This window comes from Trichechus manatus, unplaced genomic scaffold (genome assembly GCF_000243295.1).
Source record: "Trichechus manatus latirostris isolate Lorelei unplaced genomic scaffold, TriManLat1.0 scaffold00054, whole genome shotgun sequence".
Lineage (NCBI taxonomy): Eukaryota > Metazoa > Chordata > Mammalia > Sirenia > Trichechidae > Trichechus > Trichechus manatus.
The window spans coordinates 14,972,942-14,993,754 of record NW_004443990.1 but is presented as its reverse complement, the minus strand read 5'-3'; the positions used below and the strand labels follow the sequence as shown (position 1 = coordinate 14,993,754).

Sequence of the window (20,813 nt, the reverse complement as noted above, 5' to 3'; positions counted from 1 at the left end):
CTCAGGCTGATGAAGTCTCTGGTTTACGTGGCCTTTTCTGTCTGTTGGGCTAATACTTCCTTTGTGTCTTTGGTGTTCTTCATTCTCCTTTATTCCAGGTGGTTGGGACCAATTGATGCATCTTAGGTGGCTGCTTGTAAGCTTTTAAGACCCCACATGCCACTCACCAAAGTAGGATGCAGAATATTTTCTTAATAAACTTTGTTATGCCAATTAACCCCCTACCCCTGCTACTCTGTCCCTCAAAGTGTTTGATTGTATTCAGGAAACTTCTTAGCTTTGGTTTAGTCCAGTTGTGCTGACTTGCCCTGTAGTGTGTGCTGTCCTTCCCTTCACCTAAGATGATTCTTATCTACTGGCTAGTCAGTAAATAGCCCTCGCCCTCCCTCCAGACCCTCGTAACCATCAAAGAATGTTTTCTTCTGTGTTTAAACCTTTTCTTGAGTTCTTACAATAGTGGCCTTATACAGTATGGGAATGACAACTTGAAGAGGAATGGCATTGCATTCATTGTCAGAAAGAACATTTCAAGATCTATCGTGAAGTACAACGCAGCCAGTGATAGGATAATATCCATATGCCTACAAGGAAGACCAGTTAATATGACTATTATTCAAATTTACGCACCAATCACTAAGACCAAAGATGAAGAAATTGAAGATTTTTACCAGCTTCTGCAGTCTGAAATCGATCGAACATGTAATTGAGATGCATTGATAATTACTGGTGATTGGAATGCGGAAGTTGGAAACAAAGAAGGATCAATAGTTGGAAAATATGGCCTTGGTGACAGAAACAATGCCGGAGATCGCATGATAGAATTTTGCAAGACCAGTGACCTCTTTATTGCAAATACCTTTTTTCACCAGCATAGATGGCAACTGTACACATGGACCTTGCCAGATGGAATACACAGGAACCAAATTGACTACATCTGTGAAAAGAGACAATGGAAAAGCTCAGTATGATCAGTCAGAACGAGGCCAGGGGCCAACTGCGGAACAGACCATCAATTGCTCATATGCAAGCTCAAGTTGAAACTGAAGAAAATTAGAACAAGTCCACGAGAGCCAAAGTATATCCCACGTGAATTTAGAGTCAATCTCAACCATAGATTTGACGAGTTGAACACTAATGACCGAAGACCAGGTGAGTAGTAGAATGACATCAAGGACATCATCCATGAAGAAAGCAAGAGGTCATTTAAAAGACAGGAAAGAAAGAAAAGACCAATATGGATGTCAGAAGAGACTCTGAAACTTGCTCTTGGACATCGAGTAGCTAAAGCAAAAAGAAGAAATGATGAAGTGAAAGAACTGAACAGAAGATTTCACAGGACGGCTTGAGAAGACACTAAAGTATTATAATGACGTACAAAGAGCTGGAGATAGAAAACGAAAAGGGAAGAACGCACTCGGCATTTCTTAAGCTGAAAGAACTGAAGAGAAAATTCAAGCCTCGAGTTGCAATAGTGAAGGATTCTACAGGGAAAATATTAAACAATGCTGGAAGCATCAAAAGAAGATGGAAGGAGTACACAGTCATTATACAAAAAAAAACTGGTTGATGTTCAACCACTTCAGGAGGCAGCATATGATCAGGAACTGATGGTACTGAAGGAAGAAGGCCAAGCTGCACTGAAGGCATCGGCGAAAAACAAGGCTTCAGGAATTGACGGAATAGCTATTGACATGTTTCAACAAAAATGCAGCGCTGAAAGTGCTCTCTCGTCTGTGCCAAGATATTTTGAAGACAGCTACCTGGCCAACCAGCTGGAAGAGATCCATACTTAAGCCTATTCCCAAGAAAGGTGATCCATTCGAATGCGGAAATTATCAAACAATATCATTAATATCACACGCAAGTAAAATTTTGCTGAAGATCATTCAAAAGCGGCTGCAGCAGTGTATCAACAGGGAACTGCCAGAAATTCAGGCTGGATTCAGAAGAGGACGTGGAACCAGGGATGTCATTGCCGATGTCAGATGGATCCTGGCTGAAAGCAGAATACCAGAAAGATGTTTACCTGTGTTTTATTGACTGTGCAAAGACATTCGACTGTGTGGATCATAACAAATTATGGATAACATTGTGAAGAATGGGAGTTCCAGAACACTTAATTGTGCTCATGAGGAGCCTGTGCATAGATAAAGAGACAGTTGTTCAGACAGAAAAAGGGGATACTGTGTGGTTTAAGTCAGGAAGGGTATGCATAAGGGTTATATCCTTTCACCATACCTATTCAATCTGTATACTGAGCAGATAATCCGAGAAGCTGGACTATATGAAGAAGAATGGGGCATCAGGATTGGAGAAAGACTTATTAACAGCTTGCCTTATGCAGATGACACAACCTTGCTTGCTGAAAGTGAAGAGAACTTGAAGCACTTACTGATGAAGATCAAAGACCACAGCCTTCAGTATGGATTATACTTCAACATAAAGAAAACAAAAATCCTTACAACTGGGCCAATAAGCAACATCATGCTAAATGGAGAAAAGACAGAACAGTCAAGGATTTCATTTTACTTGGATCCACAATCAACACCCACAGAAGCAGCAGTCAAGAAATCAAGAGATGCATTTGGCAAACCTGCTGCAAAAGACCTCTTTAAACTGTTGAAAAGCGAAGATGTCACTTTGAAGACTAAAGTGCGCCTGACCCAAGCCCTGGTATTTTCAGTCACATCATATGCATGCAAAAGCTGGACAGTGAATAAGGAAGACCGAAGAATAATTGATACCTTTGAATTGTGGGCTTGGCAAAGAATATTGAATATACCACAGACTGCCAAAAGAACGAACAAATCGGTCTTGGAAGAAGTACAACCAGAATGCTCCTTAGAAGCAAGGATGGTGAGAGTATGTCTTACCAACTTTGGACATGTTATCAGGAGGGATCAGTCCCTGGAGAAGGACATCTTGCTTGGTAAAGTATTGGATCAGCGGGATGGATTGATACAGTGGCTGCAGCAATAGGCTCAAGCATGAAAATGATTGTGAGGATGGCACAGGACGGGGCAGTGTTTCGTTCTGTAGTACACAGGATCGCTGTGAGTTGGAACCAACTTGAGGGCACCTAACAACAACAGCAGTGTCTCTTATAGTCCGTCTATCCATGCATTCCTCCCTCCCTCCCTCCCTCTCTTTCTCCCTCCCATCCATCCATCCATCCCTTCATCCATCCCTCCCTCCCTCCTTCCCATCACTTCCATCCCATCCAATCCATCCATCCATCCAATCCATCCATCCAAAGAGTCTTTTGTTGAGTTGAACTATGCACAGATCCTGTGCTAAGCAATAGTCACACTCATGTGACCACCAAGCTCTGGCTCCCACGTCTTACATTGTATAGATTGGATCATCCTGGGAAACCGATTGACTTTGTTCCAGTTTGAAAAACAACTACAAACTGTTTGGTTATTTATTCTTTACTTCTGACATTTATTGCTGTATGTAGCATGTAACTGATTGAATAAAAGATTAATGAAATATTACAAGATTGTTGAATCTTTTTTTAAGTCATTGTTTTCCTAAGGGCACATGGACATATTTAGCAAATTCTCATTTAGGAAAAACATCGATCTAGATTTTATTTAATAAGGAAAGTAGAAATTACCTTATAATTACTGATTGTGTTATTTGCTGATAGAACGGATTGGCTTTAATAATAACAGTAGGCTCCCTCATGGCAATATGTGCTTACCAAAGAAAAGGCATTGTATCCCTCTAGAGGCCTGTTAGGGCAGAAGGGGAGGGCCAGAATTAATATTCAAAGTGGGAAAGGCCAGCAGAGAGGGTGAAAATTACAATGAGTAAGTAAGGTGGATTCATGGGGGAGGCCACGGAAGCTGGATCATTTGTTTCATGAGGATACTGGTATTCTTCGTGGAAGTGAACAGAGATATTTATTTAAAGGAAGCATAAACTAGATAGCATGCTTTTACAAATATTGAACAGAAAACTAAATTTGTACTCTAGAAGAACTCACGTGAGAAAGGTTCTGAAATTTTGGCAGAGGCTAAGTAGTGCAGCCCCTAGGAGTGCTTGCCTTCTTTTAGTTATATAGTAAGAGCATCTTTGCATGGTTAGAGGGCTGTTACCTTCTGGAAAGACTGGCTTATTATACAAACAGGGTGAACTGTTTCACCTTCTGTGTTCTCTAAGGATGAGTGTGGTTTTTTATTATGGTTGGCTTGAATCCTAAAGATGAGGCAGCAGTACCTCCTTGACAATAAACTAAACTTGGAGAACCCAGAATAGGAACACATATTTATTAGATTTGCTTAATAAATGGGCCTGCTGTAAAAATCTGACCAGGATCTCAAAAGGAATATCTTTTAAAAATTTTTTTTTAACTTTAAAATTTTTCATAGTTTATACACATCATGCCAAATTCAAAAGGTACAAAAAGGGTATACAGTTGTAAAGTAAGCCTCTTTTCCCTTCCCCAGCCTCCCAGTTCCCCATCATGGAGTCCGAGTTACCGGTTTCTTACATATCCTTTTCTCACATGCTCTATGCGTTTACAGACACATATGTTCATGTATGAGTACATATATATGCATATACATATTTTGTATTCACAAATGACAACATACTGTATATATGGTTCTGGATCTTGTTTTTTTAACTTACAGTCAAAATGATATCTTACTTTTTTAAAAAAGACATTTAAAAACTCAGTTTATAAGTCCATCTTGTTATGTGAAATCTCTAGGTCTACATTGTTATAAGTAAGCTTTTATAGTCAAGGTGAACCTCTGTAGCAACAGTTTTAAGTATAAGATTCTTCTTGGCATAATTTTATATATGTGATGATTAAAGTCAAATTTTACTTCTATTTAATAGACTACTCATACATACACATACATGCTTATACCCAAATATATATATATGTATATGTGTATTTATTTATGTCCATAGACTTAAAAATGCCAATTATATGTAAAATAATTTTTTCTTGAAATGTAGTACTCCATGATAATTTCACTGAGAACCTTTATTTATACATGTGTAGTGAATTAGTTGTAGTCCAGTTAATAAAGAGCTATGTTAGGTGTGTTATGATCTACAGAAGATTATTTCTTAATGATTATAACCAGGCACAAGCACTTTACAAAGTGTATATTAATCTTCAAAGAGATGAGTAGATAATGCTTTGATTTTAATTTTATATGTGTGGAAATAGGCTTGGACAGTTGAATATGCCTGGTTATAAGGTTCTCTCCTATTCTCCTAGTTAAAAGATTTTTAAACACTTTTGGTCAAGTTTAAGATGCTATAGTAAAATATTTACTTATAATCTTTAATTTACATAGACATAGTTTAAAATTCCTGTGTTATGAAGTATTAATTTTGAAATACTGCTTTTTCTTTTCTACTTCAATGAAGTATATTTGTTTAGATTTTTCATATGTATCTTTATTATTAGTGTCTTTTCACTCTTTGAACAATCTGACATTTCCAGAGCAAATATTATCTTCTCTTCTGAGATGTTTGAGATAGATCCTTTTGTGAGTCACGTTACTGTTGTCACTGAAAATTTTATCCCTAGCCACAAGTCCTCATTCACATAGCATTAGGAAACGTTTTTCATTAATGTATCTTGTATGGGTAGCAGTGATGATCTTCATAATATTATCAGTCTATTTCTTTTTGAAGCTATTCAGTCATTCTACCAACATCTACTGAATGCCCACTAAGTGCCAGAAACTGTTCTAGCATTGGAGCTAGAGGGGCAAACAAAACCAAGTCTCTGCATTCCTGAAGCATATATTCTATTTAGGGAGATAGACAACAAATATACAATGTAATGTCAAATAGTGATAAGTGCTGAAGAATAAGAGGATGTAGAGTGAGAATTGTTCTTTATTATAATGGAATGGATTTCTAAAGAAGTGATTTGAATAGAGACCTGAATGACATAAAGTGTGTGGATATCTGGGGAAAGAACTTTCCAAGCAGGTGCATAAATCCTGAGGCTGGAGATTGCTTGGGATTTTGAGGAACAAAGAGGCACCACCAGTAACATAAAAGAGTTCCAGTTGTTGCTCTTACATCCTCGACAACACTTACGTTGTCAGTCTTTTGTTGTTTTAGTCTTTCTAGTGGAAGTATAGTGATATGCCATTGTGGTTTTAATTTGCATTTCCGTGATGACTAATGATGTTGAGCACTTTTTCCTACGCATTTTGACCATGTGTATATTTTACTTTATGAAGTTGTCTTTTCAAATCTTCTGCCCATTTTTTAATTGGGTTGTTTGTGTTATTCTTGTTGAGTCATAGGAGTTTTTATATGTATTCTGGATGCAACTTCTTTCTCGTATATATGTATTGTAAATATTTTCTCCCAGTCTGTGGTTTGCCTATTCATTTTCTTAGGGGTGTCTTTTGATAATCACAAGTTTTAAATTTTGATGAAGTCCAGTACCTCAGATTTTTTCTTTTATGGTTAGTGCTTGTTTTGTCCTCTTTAAACATTTGCCTACCTGAAGCAGACTTAGCTTTTATTCTGAATATTTTGGAATTTTATTAGAGACATCGATCTCACTGATTACTCTGGCTGTTGTGTGAAGAATAGACTATGGAGCAGCACGAGTGGATACACACCAGTTATGAGGTTACAGTGGTGGTCTAGGAGAGAGGTAATAATGGTACATTGGACAGGGATTGTAGTAGTAGAGGCATTAACAAATGGTCTGGGGTTGAAGGTAGAGCCCATTGAATTTGCTTATTGGATGTGTGGTGTGAGAAACACAGAGGGGGTTAATTAGGGTGATTCCATATTTTTGGCTTGAGCAACTGGATAAATGGTGGTGCTATTTAATAGTGGTGCTGTATACAGAACATCCAAAACTATGATTGACCAAGATTGTTTTAAACTCGAATGTATGTTTGCCAAGTAGCATGTTGTTCAATATAATTAGGAGAGTTTCCATAATATAAGAGATTTTTTTAAAGAATTCAAATATATGGCTACTTCCTCTTTTCTGAGAGAGAATTTTGGGGGATATTTTGCTAATTTTTGTACATATATAATATAGTTGATATGTACATTTGGAAGCATGTACTGTAGAACAGAATCTAACAGCACTTGATCGTTTCAGTTTTAAACTACTCTTCTGCTTGCCTATCTTCGTTTCTTGTCAGTTTGAAGCTTTTTTTGTGGATTTTTTTTTTAAATATTGGTTTTATGGAAATGATCTTTCATCATAGTACCTTCAGAGCCACCCCAATGTTATTTTATATCTTAGCAGGAAAGGAACATGCTTACACTGAGATGATTTTTGGCTTCCCTGTAGGCTAAGTACATTTCTATTCTTGGGAATCAGGTAAAGGCAAATCTCTAGTTTTTGCCAACTAACGTTATTATTGTTTTAATAGAGATTTTATCACTATTGTGTATATTCCAGATCTTGGTTTCTGTTCAAACTCAGGAGCTAGCTTATGAAGGTAAAAAGAATTTCGGAGATAGGAGTTAGAAGGGAGCTGAGTTGTTCTAGTCCAACTGTGTGACCTTGAGTAACTCATTATCTACCTAATTTTCTTCATCTGTAAAATGGGGAAGGTTGGGTTAGAGAATTATCAAAATTCTTTTAAAACCTAAAATTATGTTTTTTTATTTGCTATTGTAAAGACTTTGACTTAACTGAGTCATGTTTGAACCATACTGATATTAGAAACACTTGAAATTCCTATATTTAGGTGAGTCATAAAAGAAAGAAAAAATTGTGAACATCTTTCCTGGCTCATAGAATGTAGTTAAATCTGAATCAGTGTTATCCATATCAGATTTAAATATACAGCCACCCCTGTCTCTCTCTTAATAACGCTTTATTGAAATAACAGTTCACATCCATTTTATCCTTTTAAGATATACACTTCAGGGATTTATAGTATATTCACAGAGTTGTGCATCCATCACCAGAATCAGTTTGAGAACATTTTTATTACTCCAAAAAGAAAATACCCGTTAACAGTCCGTCTCCATTTCTCTTAGTCCCCCCATCCTCAGCTCTAACCAACCACTGTTGTTGTTATGTGCCATCAAGTTGATTTGGACTCATAGCGACCCTGTAGGACAGAGTAGAACTGCTTCACAGGATTTCCTAGGCTGTAATCTTTCTGGCAGCAGATCACCCGGTCTTTTCTCCCACAGAGCTGCTGGTGGGTTCCAACCTCCGAGCTTTCAGTTAGCAGCTGACTGCTTAACCATGGCACCACCAGGGCTCCTTAGGCAACTACTAGTCTCTCTATAAATTTGCCTGTTTTAGACATTTTATATAAATGGAGTCATAGAATATGTGAGCTTTTGTGCCTGGCATCTTTCAGTTAGCATAATGCTTTTAAGGTCTGTCGTATGTTGTAGTATATATCAGCACTTCATTACTTTTTGTTGCTGAAAAGCATTCCACTGTGTTCATATACCACATTTTATTTATCCAGTCATCAGTTGATAGACATTTGGGTTGTTTCCCCTTTTTGGCTACTAAGAATAATGCTGCTTTGAACACTTGTGTGCGTGTTTTCTGTGGGCATGTTTTCATTTCTCTTAGATACATATCTAGGAGTGGAATTGCTGGGGTCCTATGGTAACTGTGTTTAACTTTTTGAGGAACTGTCAGACTGTTTTCCAAAGCAGCTGTACCATTTTACATTTCCACCAGAAACGTATGAGGGTCCCATTTGCTCTACATACTTGCTGACACTTGTTACTATCAAGTCTTTTCGATTATTTAAAAAAAAAAAGTTGCTGTCGAGTCTGACTCATAGCGACTATATAGGACAGAGTAGAACTGCCCCATAGGGTTTCCAAGGGGCAGCTGGTGGATTCGAACTGCTGACCTTTTGATTAACAGCTGAGTTCTTAACCACTGGACCACGTAGCCATCCTTGTGGGTGTGAAGTGGTATCTCATGGTTTTGATTTGCATTTCCCTGATGGCTAATGATGTTGAGTGTCTTTTCATGTGCTTATTAAGGCCACCTGCCTTGGCAGGCTTTTCATCTGGGATAGGGATGGGATGTGGTTGGAAGTTGATGTACTCGGTTCTTTCTCTAAAGTGTCACGTGAACATCCTAAATATAATTCAAGTAAGTAGTCTCTTACTCTTGGTGGAGAGTAAGTTGAAGCCTTTATTTAATCCACACACTTGTTTTTACTTTATTTCTGTACAATATAACAACAAAGACTTTTACTGAAAAGTATGATTTATATCTTAGTTGAAATTGTCTGCTTTTGGGGGAACAGAACTTTCACTGGTGTATCTTTAACACTAAAATCTTGCCAGTTTGTTTTAATCTCTCAAATGTTTATGAATAAGACTGCAGCATAGAAAGCGATATCATAGTCACACAAGGATGAGAATGAAGCATGTATGATAAATCTGGAAGAAAACCTTAACACATTTATAGTAGCTCTATTTCCCTTACATCGCCAAAGTTTTGTGAATTGATGTAGAACATGTGAGCATTTTTAAGGTGAATATTTAAGTTATATAGCCTAAAATAGGTTAATTTGAAATAATACTCTTATTAGTAGGAACTTAATTTATTAAATTGAGAATATTTAGTTTTAGTAGATTTTGCTCTTGAAAATGTTAATTACTGTGATGTAGATTGGTTTTATCAGTCTAGTCAGACCCTTGAACTAATATATTTTTTTCTATTTCAGAAATACATGCTACAGGATTTAACTATCAGAATGAAGATGAAAAAGTCACCTTGTCTTTTCCTAGTACTCTCCAAACAGGTAAGAGACCTGGCTTTTATAAAATCTCATGATAAATACTATGTTGCTTCTTCAAAAGAATTTTATTGAGTGCCATTTTTTTGCCTCATTGTTTTTAGCAGATTAAGATAGAGCTTTTGAAAGAGTCAGGTTCAATGCAGTTTTGGGGCCACCAGAATTTTCCTCTAAGAAAATTGGGCAATGGAAAGAAAAATTTCTATCTCCTGTCACTCTGTATTTTATTTAAGCAAACAAAAAAGAATGGTCGTTCTACCCTAGAACATAATGCATTGTATTTTAGCTTTTCAGAAATACATTTACCCAGCTGTGGTGCAGTGAATTACTTAGAATGGCCTTTCTAGCCACGCATTGTCTTGTGATTCCTACAAAATGATTGGGTGGGACTTTGCAAATAAGGTGTTTGTGGCCCATCAAGTTTATTGGACAGCATGCTAATAATGCAAATAAGGTACAGGGAATCCTTGCGGGGGTGGGACAATGCAAATAAGGTATGTAGAACCCTAATGAGGGGATTGGTCAGTTTTGCCATCCCACTATGCTTAAAAAGAGAGCCAATCCCAGAGCAAGGAGGAGACCTCACTACAATCAAAAAAGAAGAGCCAGGAGGGGAGCACATTCTTTGGACTCAGGGTCCCTGTGCTGAGAACCTTTTAGACCCAGGAGCTGTAACACTGGAGATGGCAAGAAATGGTAGCAGCACAACCAGAGACCGGCAGGAGACGGTGCAGTGGGCTTCCTGGCCCAAGGAGTGAGGCAGCTACAGTGGGCATGCCAACCCACAGAGCAGGAGACCTGAGTGTCTCCAGGCAGGAGGCTTGCTGGCAGAGTGGGGTACCTCCAGGCACTTGTTGGTGGAGCTAGGCTTGCCCACCCACCGAGCCAGAGAGTTGAGTGCCTCCAGGCAGGAGGCTTGTTAGCAGAGCATGGTGTCTCCAGGCACTTGTTGGCAGAGCTAACGAGCTTTGTAACACTTGCCGGAGCAGTGCAGAGGCCAGGCTGAGGGTCCAAGGGCCCAAGGGGCTGAGAGCCAAGAGAGAGGCCTGCCTGAGGGCACGGCCAAGAAGAAGCTGTCCTGACCAAAGAACTGTATCCTAAGTCATTCCTGATCCTGAACTGTAACTTGTTACTTCCCTAATAAACCCCATAATTGTGGGTATAGTCTGTGAGTTCTGTGTGGCCATTGCAAATAATTCTCAAACCCAGCAGAGAAGTAGAGTGCTGTGGGAGGGACGGCTGGTGTCAGAATTGGTAAAAAGGTTGGAGAGAGGAGGTACGTCTGACCTTCACCTCATAGGAACCAGTCTTGGCCTGACGATCTTGATTCTCTCTCCTCCCCCTTGTGAAGTTAAACAGGGAGTGAGACATCACTGCCGCACCATTTCTACACTAGCTCCATCTTCTACTAATTGAATTCAAATCTCTAAAGTATGGGACTTATGGACTTATACTTAAAAGAATGCTCCACAGATGGTTTTGATATACAACCAGAGATTAGATAGGTATTATGCTTGTGGGGATATGGGAGGAGTATTTGCTGATATGTTACTATTAGGTATCAAGATAGAAATTAATACTTAAACTCTGGGATAGAAGAAAACTTTCTGAGCTTAATCAATTGGTAAAGCACTAAGACCTTGATAAATGAGTAAATGAAAAGAAACATAATTTGCAAGAAAGAAAATGCAAACGACTAATAAACATGTGAAAAGATATTTAGCCTCCTAGTAATGAGAGAGATCAAAACAGCAGTTACTAATATACCAGTTTTTGGTTGTCATGTAAACTGAAATTAAAAAGATTCTGGATGATGTGGCTGCCTTGACATTACTGGTAAAAACCAAAAAAAACCAAACCTGTTGGCCGTCAAGTCGATTCTGACTCACGCGACCCTATAGGGCAGAGTAGAACTGCCCAGTAGGGTTTCCAAGGAGTAGCTGGTGGATTCCAACTGCTGACCTTTTGGTTAGCAGCCGAGCTCTTAACCACTGCGCCACCAGCTCATTACTGGTAAAAAACCAAGCCAAACCCATTGCTGTTGAGTCAATTTTGACTTATAGTGACCCTATAGGACAGAGTAGAACTGCTCCATAGGGATTGCAAGGAGTGGCCGGTGGATTTGAACTGCTGACCTTTTGGTTAGCAGCCAAGCTCTTAACCATTATGCCGCCAAGCCTCCGGGATCATTACTGGTAGGGGAGTGTAAATCCATACCATTTATTTTGTCTTAGTTTCTTAGTGCTGCTATAAGAGAAATAACACAAGTGTGTGGCTTTAACGAACAGCAATTTATTTTTTCATGGTACCACAATGGTTAAAGCACTCGGCTACTAACTGAAAGGTTGGCATTTCAAACACATCCAGCTGTACCACAGGAGAAAGATCTGGCAGTCTGCACTTGTAAAGATTATAGCCTAGAAAACTATGGGGCAGTTCTGCTTTGTCACATGGGGTCACTATGAGTCGAAATCGACTCAACAGCATCTAACAATAGGAGGCTAAAAGGTCGAATTCAGGGCACCGGCTCCAGGGGAAGCCTTTCTGTCTCTGCTGGCTCTGGAGGAAGGTCCTTGTCTTTTTTCAGCTTCCGTTCCTTGGTAATGTTCATGGTGGCCTGGCATCTATCTTTTCCCATCTGTCCTTTCTTTCTTCTGTGCCTAGTCTGCTCTTTTTGTATCTCAAAAGTGACTGGTTTAAGACACAACTTACACTGATATGGCCTCATTGACATAACAAAGAAAACCCTGTTCCCACATGTATAAACCAAAATTCAAACCCTTTGCCATTGAGAATATTCCCACTCATAGCAACCCTATAGGACAAGATAGAACCCCCCGAGTAAGGCTTCCAAGACTGCCACATCTTTCTCCGTGGAGCATCTGGTGGGTTTAAACTGCTGACCTTTCAGTTAGCAGCCAAGTGCTTTAACCACTGTGCCACCAGGGCTCCTTTTATCCACAAGTATAGGGGTTAGGGTTTAGAACACATACTTTTTAGAGGACACAATTCAGTCTATAACAATTTGGAAAGCAGTCTGGCAGTATGTCTCAAAGAGCTTAAACATGTTCCTGTCTTTGTTTTTTTTTTTTTTTTTTACTGTTTATTTTATTATACTTAGAGTGAAAGTTTACGATTCAAGTTAGTCTCATACAAAAATTTATACATACATTGTTGTGTAACCCTAATTGCTCTCCCTGTACTGTGACAGCACACTCCTTCTTCCCACCCCTGATTTCCCATGTCCATTCAACCAGCTCCTTGACCCTCTCTGCATTCTCATCTCACCTCCGGACAGGAGCTGCCCATTTAGTCTCATGTATCTGCTTGAGCTAAGATGCACACTCTTCACGTGTATCATTTTATGTCCCATATAGTCCAGTCTAATCTTTGTCTGAAGAGTTGGCCTCGGAAATAGTTTTAGTTCTGGGTTGACAGAGAGTCTGGGGGCCATGCTTTCCGGATTTCCTCCAGTCTCATTCAGACCATTAAGTGTGGTCAAAGACAAATTTTAAAAAAGTTTCAGAAAACCAAAAACTAATTAATATCCTTAGAGAGTTAAGATACTGCATTCATGAAACAAGAACAGGTCAGGGTGCCATGAAAAAGGAGGAATTAGAGCCAGAAAACTTTGGGAAATTATAATACAACAGAAATAAAGGCCCAGGAGAAGTTTTGAAAGATGAAATCAAGGAATCTTCCAAATAGTAGGAAAAACAAGAAGATGGAAAACAGGAGAGATAAATAGATTTCAGAACCAATCCAGCAGACCTAATGTTCATCTAGTAAAAGAGAGACCGGAGAAAATGGGAAGAGGAAATTGTTAGAGATAATGTAAAACAAGAAAGTTTCTCTGAACTGGTGGGACAGGAGCCTTCAGATTGAAAGACTGTAGCACTAGAAGGGACTAAATACATATAAAAAGTCTCACACCAAAGCATATAGATTTGAAATTTTGGAACTTCGGGGATAAAGTGAGGCTCTTAAAGAGTTTCCACTTAAGAGCGGGGGGAGGGGGGTTAAGGAGAGAATGCTAGTGGATTATCTTTAGTTTGTGGATCAGAATGACACTAGACTTACCAAGAAGAACAATGGAAGCTAGACTTTAATGAAGCTATGCCTTCATAATTCTGGGTGAAGCTGATTTTCAACCTAGAATTCTATACTTAGCTAAATTATAAATTTAAGTGTGAGGGGAAAATAAAAATTTTCAGATTCATAAAGCAATAGAAAATTTAATTATTTGTAAAAGATGTGGGAGCGTGGGATATAATTTATCTAAAACTTCACTCTCTATAGTAAGAAGAAAGTAATGTCTGAAGTTGAAAAATGAAGAAACAGCTATATTAGCGAGGTATTTAGAAATGACAGAGTTGAAATTGGCTGCTTCTAGGAGCAGGGTGTGGGCAGTAGGGTGGCGTTGGGCAGAGGCCTGCTGCTTTTATTTGTAAGCCTTATAGTACTCTATGAGTTTTAAACTATGAACTGTTATTTGATAGTAATAAAATACAATTAAAATGATAACACCTTATCATTACAGATTACATTTTGTGTCTGCACTGAAGAGATTAGAAGTCAGTAGCAAAAGACACATAAAAAATACTCTTCTCATATATTTGGGAGAATTATACCTCTAAATACTTGAGTAAAAGAAGACTTGTTATGGAAATTAGAAAAATGTTTAGAACTGAACAGTGAAATTACCACATATTAAAACTTGTAGGATGCAGGTAAAACATCACTCAGAGAAGATAGTCAAGAAAGACTGAAAATTAATTAGCCTAAGCATCAAACTCTAAGTTAGAAAAGGAAAAAAAGAAAAGGTAACTTGAAGAAAACAAGAGAGAAAGATTTAAGAGCAGAAATTAATGAAATATAAAATGAAAAAGAGAGGAGCAGCAATATTAAAAAACTGATTTTTTGAATGCTCCAGGAAGATATACAAACCTAACAAGTATAGAAAACAAAGATAGTGTAGATTTAATTGTTCAGCATTAGGAAATATGGTGACATCATTAAGTCAACAAACTAAAAGTTATGTATTTATCAAAAGAAGTCAGAATATATTTGCTAGAATTCACCAGGTAAGAATATCTACCTAAGAATAACAGAAACTACCTAACATGATAGAGGATATAGAAAATATGTTTGTGTGAACTGTATACATGTGTGTATTACACATACTTTTTTAAAAGTTTCATTTCATTGTGGTAAATATATCAGTAACAAAACATTCACCATTTCTGCAATCTTCACATGTACAGTTCAGTGTATACATACATATTTTTTCACTTAAATTTTATCAAGTGCTTCATCTGCTAGATACTGTTTTAAGTGCATCACAGATAATAACTTATTGAATCCTTTTAACAGCCTTTTGAGATAGATTCTATTATCCCCACTTTATAGATAAAGAAACTGAGGTACAGGATGGCTTAGTTAACTTGCACGAGGTCACACAGCTTGTAAGTGGAAGAGCTGGGATTTGAACCCAGGCAGTTTAACTCAAGAATCTGCACTTTTAGCCACCACATTATACTGTCTTTTTTTTTTTTTTTTAATTGTTAAAATGCAATATGTGTGCATGGTTTGAAATTTAAAAGATGTAATTGTGAAAATTTGTTTGCCATCCTATTCCTGTCTTCCTCTCTCAGCTCCACTCCTTAGAAGCAACCAGTTTCCTATATATCCTTTCAAAACTCAGCCATGCTTTTGTAAGCATTTATGTATAGATAAACGCTCTGAAGAACACATAAGTTAGCATGTCATAAATAATATTCCGCACCTTTATTTGTCCCCCTTAACTATATACATATAGGAGGTCATTTATTCTGAGTATATAAAAGCTCTATCATGCTTGATAAGTACTATTTACAGCAGACAAGCTAAATGGTAAAGCCAATTCTAATAAAAGCAGGAAAAGTCAGGGAAGGTTATGATTATTAAAAAACTATAATTCAACATAATTTTGGAAATTTTTGGCTAATGTAAATAACTGATGTCAGGATTAGAATAGAAAAATGATAGCTGTGACTATATTGAATATTTGTAAATATCTGTTTGGAAATCTTTGACTTTCACATTTTCCCAGGGTTCTCTGGGTCAAAGTTACACAGTCATTCTTTGCTTTAAGAATGAAGTTCTGATCCTTTCAAATTTTAGTAGGCGGTATAAGTGATCTTCTGATAGTAAATAGTGAACATATCTTAGAAAGACAGTAGCCTTTGTGTTCAGCCTCATCAAACTCAACAATTATGCCAGTTATTATATTGCTGAGTAGAACATCTTTTTTCCTGAAATTGGCACCATTCTAGAATAATGGTTCAGTTACCGTAACTATCGTAAGGCCTAACAACCTCAGAATTGGTGATTAAGTGCCTTGTAGAGAGTGACATTTATATGGAGAAGTACTAGCAGGTATTAACATTGTGAAGGGTGAAAAACAGGAAGGTCATAAGAAATGGTGACACAAAGGCAAAGGCCTTTACTCCCTTTTCATAGAAATTAATCTGTCTTTCATTTTATAGCACTTCGTAGATGCATTAAATTTCTTATTAAAGCATTTCAAGCTCTACTTCAGGTTTTACAACAATTATACTCTCCTAAGCTTTAAACATTTAAAGTTTTTGTGGCAGTCCCAATTTTTTAGTTGTTTGATTTGTGAATGAGCTTGGTGTATGTTTTAAAAGGCTAACCACCCCAAATAGATAAATATTACATACATTGGAATATTGAAATATGGTATCTAATTTGAGGAAGCAGTGTAAATTGTGTGTGTGAATAGATACAAAATTAGGCACTAGAATAGATATAAAATTTGGCAATAAATTCTTCAACATGGTATAAATTTGGTATGTGAAATTTATTAAGAAGTTTCTCCTGTTCCTCCTAAGATTCTACTATACTAATAGTAAATACTTTGTAATTAGTATTGCATAATACGATACTAATCAAATTTGTTAATGATTCTTTTTAAAACTTTAACTTGTGTTTTGTTTGAATTTCAGGTAATAACCCTTTCCAATACTTTGTATTTTGTTTAGTATTCCACTTTTGGAAGTGGTCACTGTCAATATCTTGTTATGATTTGATGGCCTTGGAGATTTAAAACCAAGTAAAAGTGTAAGCAGCCTTTCTTACTTAGTTATGAGTTTTACACCCACTTTTATTACAAATAGGAAAAGTTGAAAGTAGATTTACCATGGAATATGACTTATATAAAGGACATCTTACCAGTTGATTTAATGAAAACAGACTAGCCAATTTCAGTTATGGAATTGTAACATAAAATTCCATCAGATAGTTCCCTTTAAAGGTAGGAGTTTTTTAATAATCTGTTACACCTTCCTTATAAACTTTATTAATGTGAATACATTCACTTTTTAAAAAAATAAGTGATTTTTTAAAAGAAAATAGAGAAAGCATCTTTCAGATTTGCTTTTATTGAGGCAGAATTTCACATAGCATAAAACTAAAAATTTTAAAGTGAAAAATCGGTGGGATTTAGTATACATTTACCTTGCTGTGCAGCCAGCACCTCTGTCTAGTTCCAAAACCTATTCATCTATCTAGTTCTAAAACATAATCATAATCCCAAAAGGAAACCCTGTACCAATTAAACAGGTGTTCCCTATTCCCTCTCCCTGCAGCCTTTCGGATTCTTTTACTGTGTTCATATTTACTGCCCCAGTAATCTGTTATTCCCTGAAAGAAGAATATGCATTGTCCTCTTCAGACATTCATGAATATCTGATTTTTTAAAAATAACGACCACAAGCTTCTACTTATTCAGCTGAGTTTGGTGTGGGTTCTCCTCACTCGCCCTTCCCCAGCATGATTAAGAATTTGACACTTTCTTTGGTGATGACTTTGCTCCAAAGGTCTGAAATGTTTTTATTTGCAGTTACTTTCAGAATCGGTTTGAGGCACATAAGCATATCAGTTTAATTACTTCGTAGACACTTTGTTTTATAGTCATACCATATATTTGATTTGTTAGACTCCCAAGCTCTAGACTCTGTTGTAAATAGGCACTGAAAAAGGATCAATTACAAAGTCAACATTTTTCTGTTTTTTTGTGACTTGATTTGTAAAGTGTAGAATGGGATTATTGACTCATCATATATCTCAATTTAGCAAATTGTAATCTTTTTTCTGTTATGAAAGAAAATACACGTACTCACAAATAACTCACATTTTAACTACACCTACTCCTCACCAATATGGTTAGGTTCCAAAGACAAGGTTGTTATATATGAAAATAGAAGATGACCACAGCAGATCACAAAATATTACAAGTAACACATATGTCTCTCTGGACTTCAGAGGTGAAAAATTTAGGTGGATGCTGTGTCCCACTGATCATGAAAGGGTTACTGCCAGACATACATCATTAGTGTGTAAAATAGGTGGATAGTAGATTTTTTACTATTGTCATAAATGTGAAATGTTGGATAATGAGACAGTCGATAAGTGAGGAGTAAGTGTAAATTGATTTTACTCATACAAGAATATAATGCATATTTAGGTTACATTTTTATTAGTATTTAATAATTTATTGATTAAAAGTGTTTCTTTAATATCAAGTTTCAAATGATTGAGGTGTCTTTAAGAGTTTGTTTTATGCACTGTTGCTGATCAAATCTTGACAGAATTATGGAATCAGTGCTCTGTTTCTTGATAGTTTCTTGTCTTAATGATAGAGTAATTGGCTACATTTCTTTTCCTGTGCATGAAGTTGTCTAAAAGAACTAAAGATAAATGAAGTGTAATGTGGTATAATTGACAGAAAGTATGTACTTTGAATTAGAACAGGCCTAAATTTTTGCCCCTTGCTTGCTATTTACTAATTGTGTGACCTTGAGCAAGTTAATTAACTTTTCAGCCTCAGTTTCCTCATCTGAAAAAATGGAGACAGTACCTACCTTCAAGTGTACAAATATTTAAACAGCATTTTTAAAAAGCACCATGCACAATAGCATGTGTCAGGTTCTTAATAATGTTCATTTCTTTCCTGTTTTTATCTTCACATAATGATAATTTGAGACTAAGTTAATAAAGTTAAAGAATTTTCTAAGCAGTCACCCTAACATGGCTGTTTAAAGGTTTAATTTGGGATTAGTCTGCCGTTTAGTAAATACTGTATTCTCTCCAATGCCAGGAGAAGTATTTGAGAAAGGAAGGAATTATTTGAACATTGTAAATAGTTGAATCTAATATAATCTAATGTAGTATCTTGAGAACATATTTTTGATAACTTGTACTTAAAGTTTCCATAAAAGTAGTTGTCATTTATCTTCCATCACAGGTACAGGAACTTTAAAGATAGATTTTGTTGGAGAGCTGAATGACAAAATGAAAGGTTTCTATAGAAGTAAATATACTACCCCTTCTGGAGAGGTGCGCTATGCTGCTGTCACACAGTTTGAGGTAGGTATGGATTATTTGTCTCTAAAATATTGTAATTCTTAAATTAGGCATTGTGACAAAGGTTGGGCTTTGGTTGGGTGATCATTATTTTATTATTTGGGGTGATTATTTGAGGCTAGGTACCTTTAGCCATAATTATAATAGTCACAGTTTTGGAATTTTTATTTTATATTCAGCTAAGTTGTCTCCATCTATAGAAAGAAGAGATTGAGGGGTGCAGATTGGGGAATAATTATATACAGTTATTTGGACAGAATTTAGTTACCTGAATTGCTTTTATACTGTGTACTGTGTAAGAATATAATTACTCTTAATTAGAATCATTCTCTCAGTATTTGACACCTGTAACTTTTCCTATTAAGTTAATAATGCTGTTGTATAACATTCCTTTGCTTCTCTAACATTTCCTCTGTTTATCTTACTATATTACGTTTGCTTTTTTGATTTTTTTATTTATCAAGTATAAAAAGTGTAAAACCTGTTTGAAATCTAATAGTGGTACTTTTAAGTGTTAAATCTAATTAAATTTATTTCTGTAATTTTCAATATGGATAACAGTTCAATATGGAAACAACTGATGGCATCTGTGCTTATATTTCTGCTCATATCCCTGTATTGTTCATTTGCTTTGCATGGCCTAAGATTTTAGATTGAGTTTACTACTTGGTGTATCTTTCAAGGATTTTATTTTGTTTGCTTTCTGTTTTAAAACATTATTTAGACTTAATTCTATGTTTAAATGATTCCAGTGCTCATTTCTAGTCCTTTTGAACACTTCTTCATTCTGGAATGATTGGCCAGAGTATGTCTCCAAATTAATTTTCATTTTATTGGTGGTTGACTAGAGAGTCTCCAAACATTTTTTTTTAAGGAAGGGTACATGAATGGTATATTTCCTGAATCTTTACGTATCTGAAAACCTTTCATTTGCCTTTATACATGATTAGTTTTATTGGGTGTATAGATTTATTGATGAAAAAAAGAAAAAAGAGAAGGCCCTGACATCCAGAAACTGTCCTGGCACCTACAGCTAGTCTCTATTATTTTCTTTTTGGACATAGACAGTCTCACAGAATACCGCCCTCAGACAGGGTTTCTCTGAGACTATCATAAAGTAAGACAAAACAAAACCACTTCATAATTTCTTCTAAGCATAGACAAAAACGATGTCACTGTGACACTCACAAAGTACCAGATATCCCCTCTCTATTAAAATGAGTAACTGCTTTACCAATTACAGTTTTAGAAGCTTTGCTCAAGTCTGCCCTCCCTATAGATAAGATTTATTGAGAACACCCACTTGTAGAATTGCCCTCGCTTTCTGAGAACACTCTCTAGAGTGAATCCCTGCTTCCTTTGCCCTACCTCAAATCACTCAAACAAAATCCAGATTGAATAATAGGTTTCTTGCTTAACACTGTTATTACACTCCATAGTTCCCTGTAATGTATGTTCTCCCTTGCTTCAATGGGTAATAAACCCAACTTGTTCAACTATAGTTGAAGGGTAGTACAATAGACTTAAAAATTTTCCCTTGTATAGATATCGTTGAAATGTCTTAGGCATCTCATTTTTGTTAAGGAGGTAGTCACAGGCTAGAATGTTCTTTCTCCCTTGGTAGGCTTTTTTTTTTTT

General features: G+C 36.6%; 1 protein-coding gene across 4 annotated transcripts in view; it reads left to right on the top strand.

The window, feature by feature from the left end:
* The window catches only part of NPEPPS (aminopeptidase puromycin sensitive), an 86,879-nt gene that overhangs the window by 34,255 nt on the left and 31,811 nt on the right, over positions 1-20,813 (top strand). For 3 of the 4 annotated variants that reach the window (XM_004378002.1, XM_023732806.1, XM_023732804.1), the window contains 2 exons: positions 9,678-9,755; positions 19,057-19,178. In XM_004378002.1, coding sequence (XP_004378059.1) covers positions 9,678-9,755; positions 19,057-19,178 — 200 coding nt within the window. Of the gene's footprint in view, positions 1-9,677; positions 9,756-16,792; positions 16,872-19,056; positions 19,179-20,813 lie in introns of those variants that run through there. The other variant, XM_023732805.1, reaches the window with a different exon arrangement.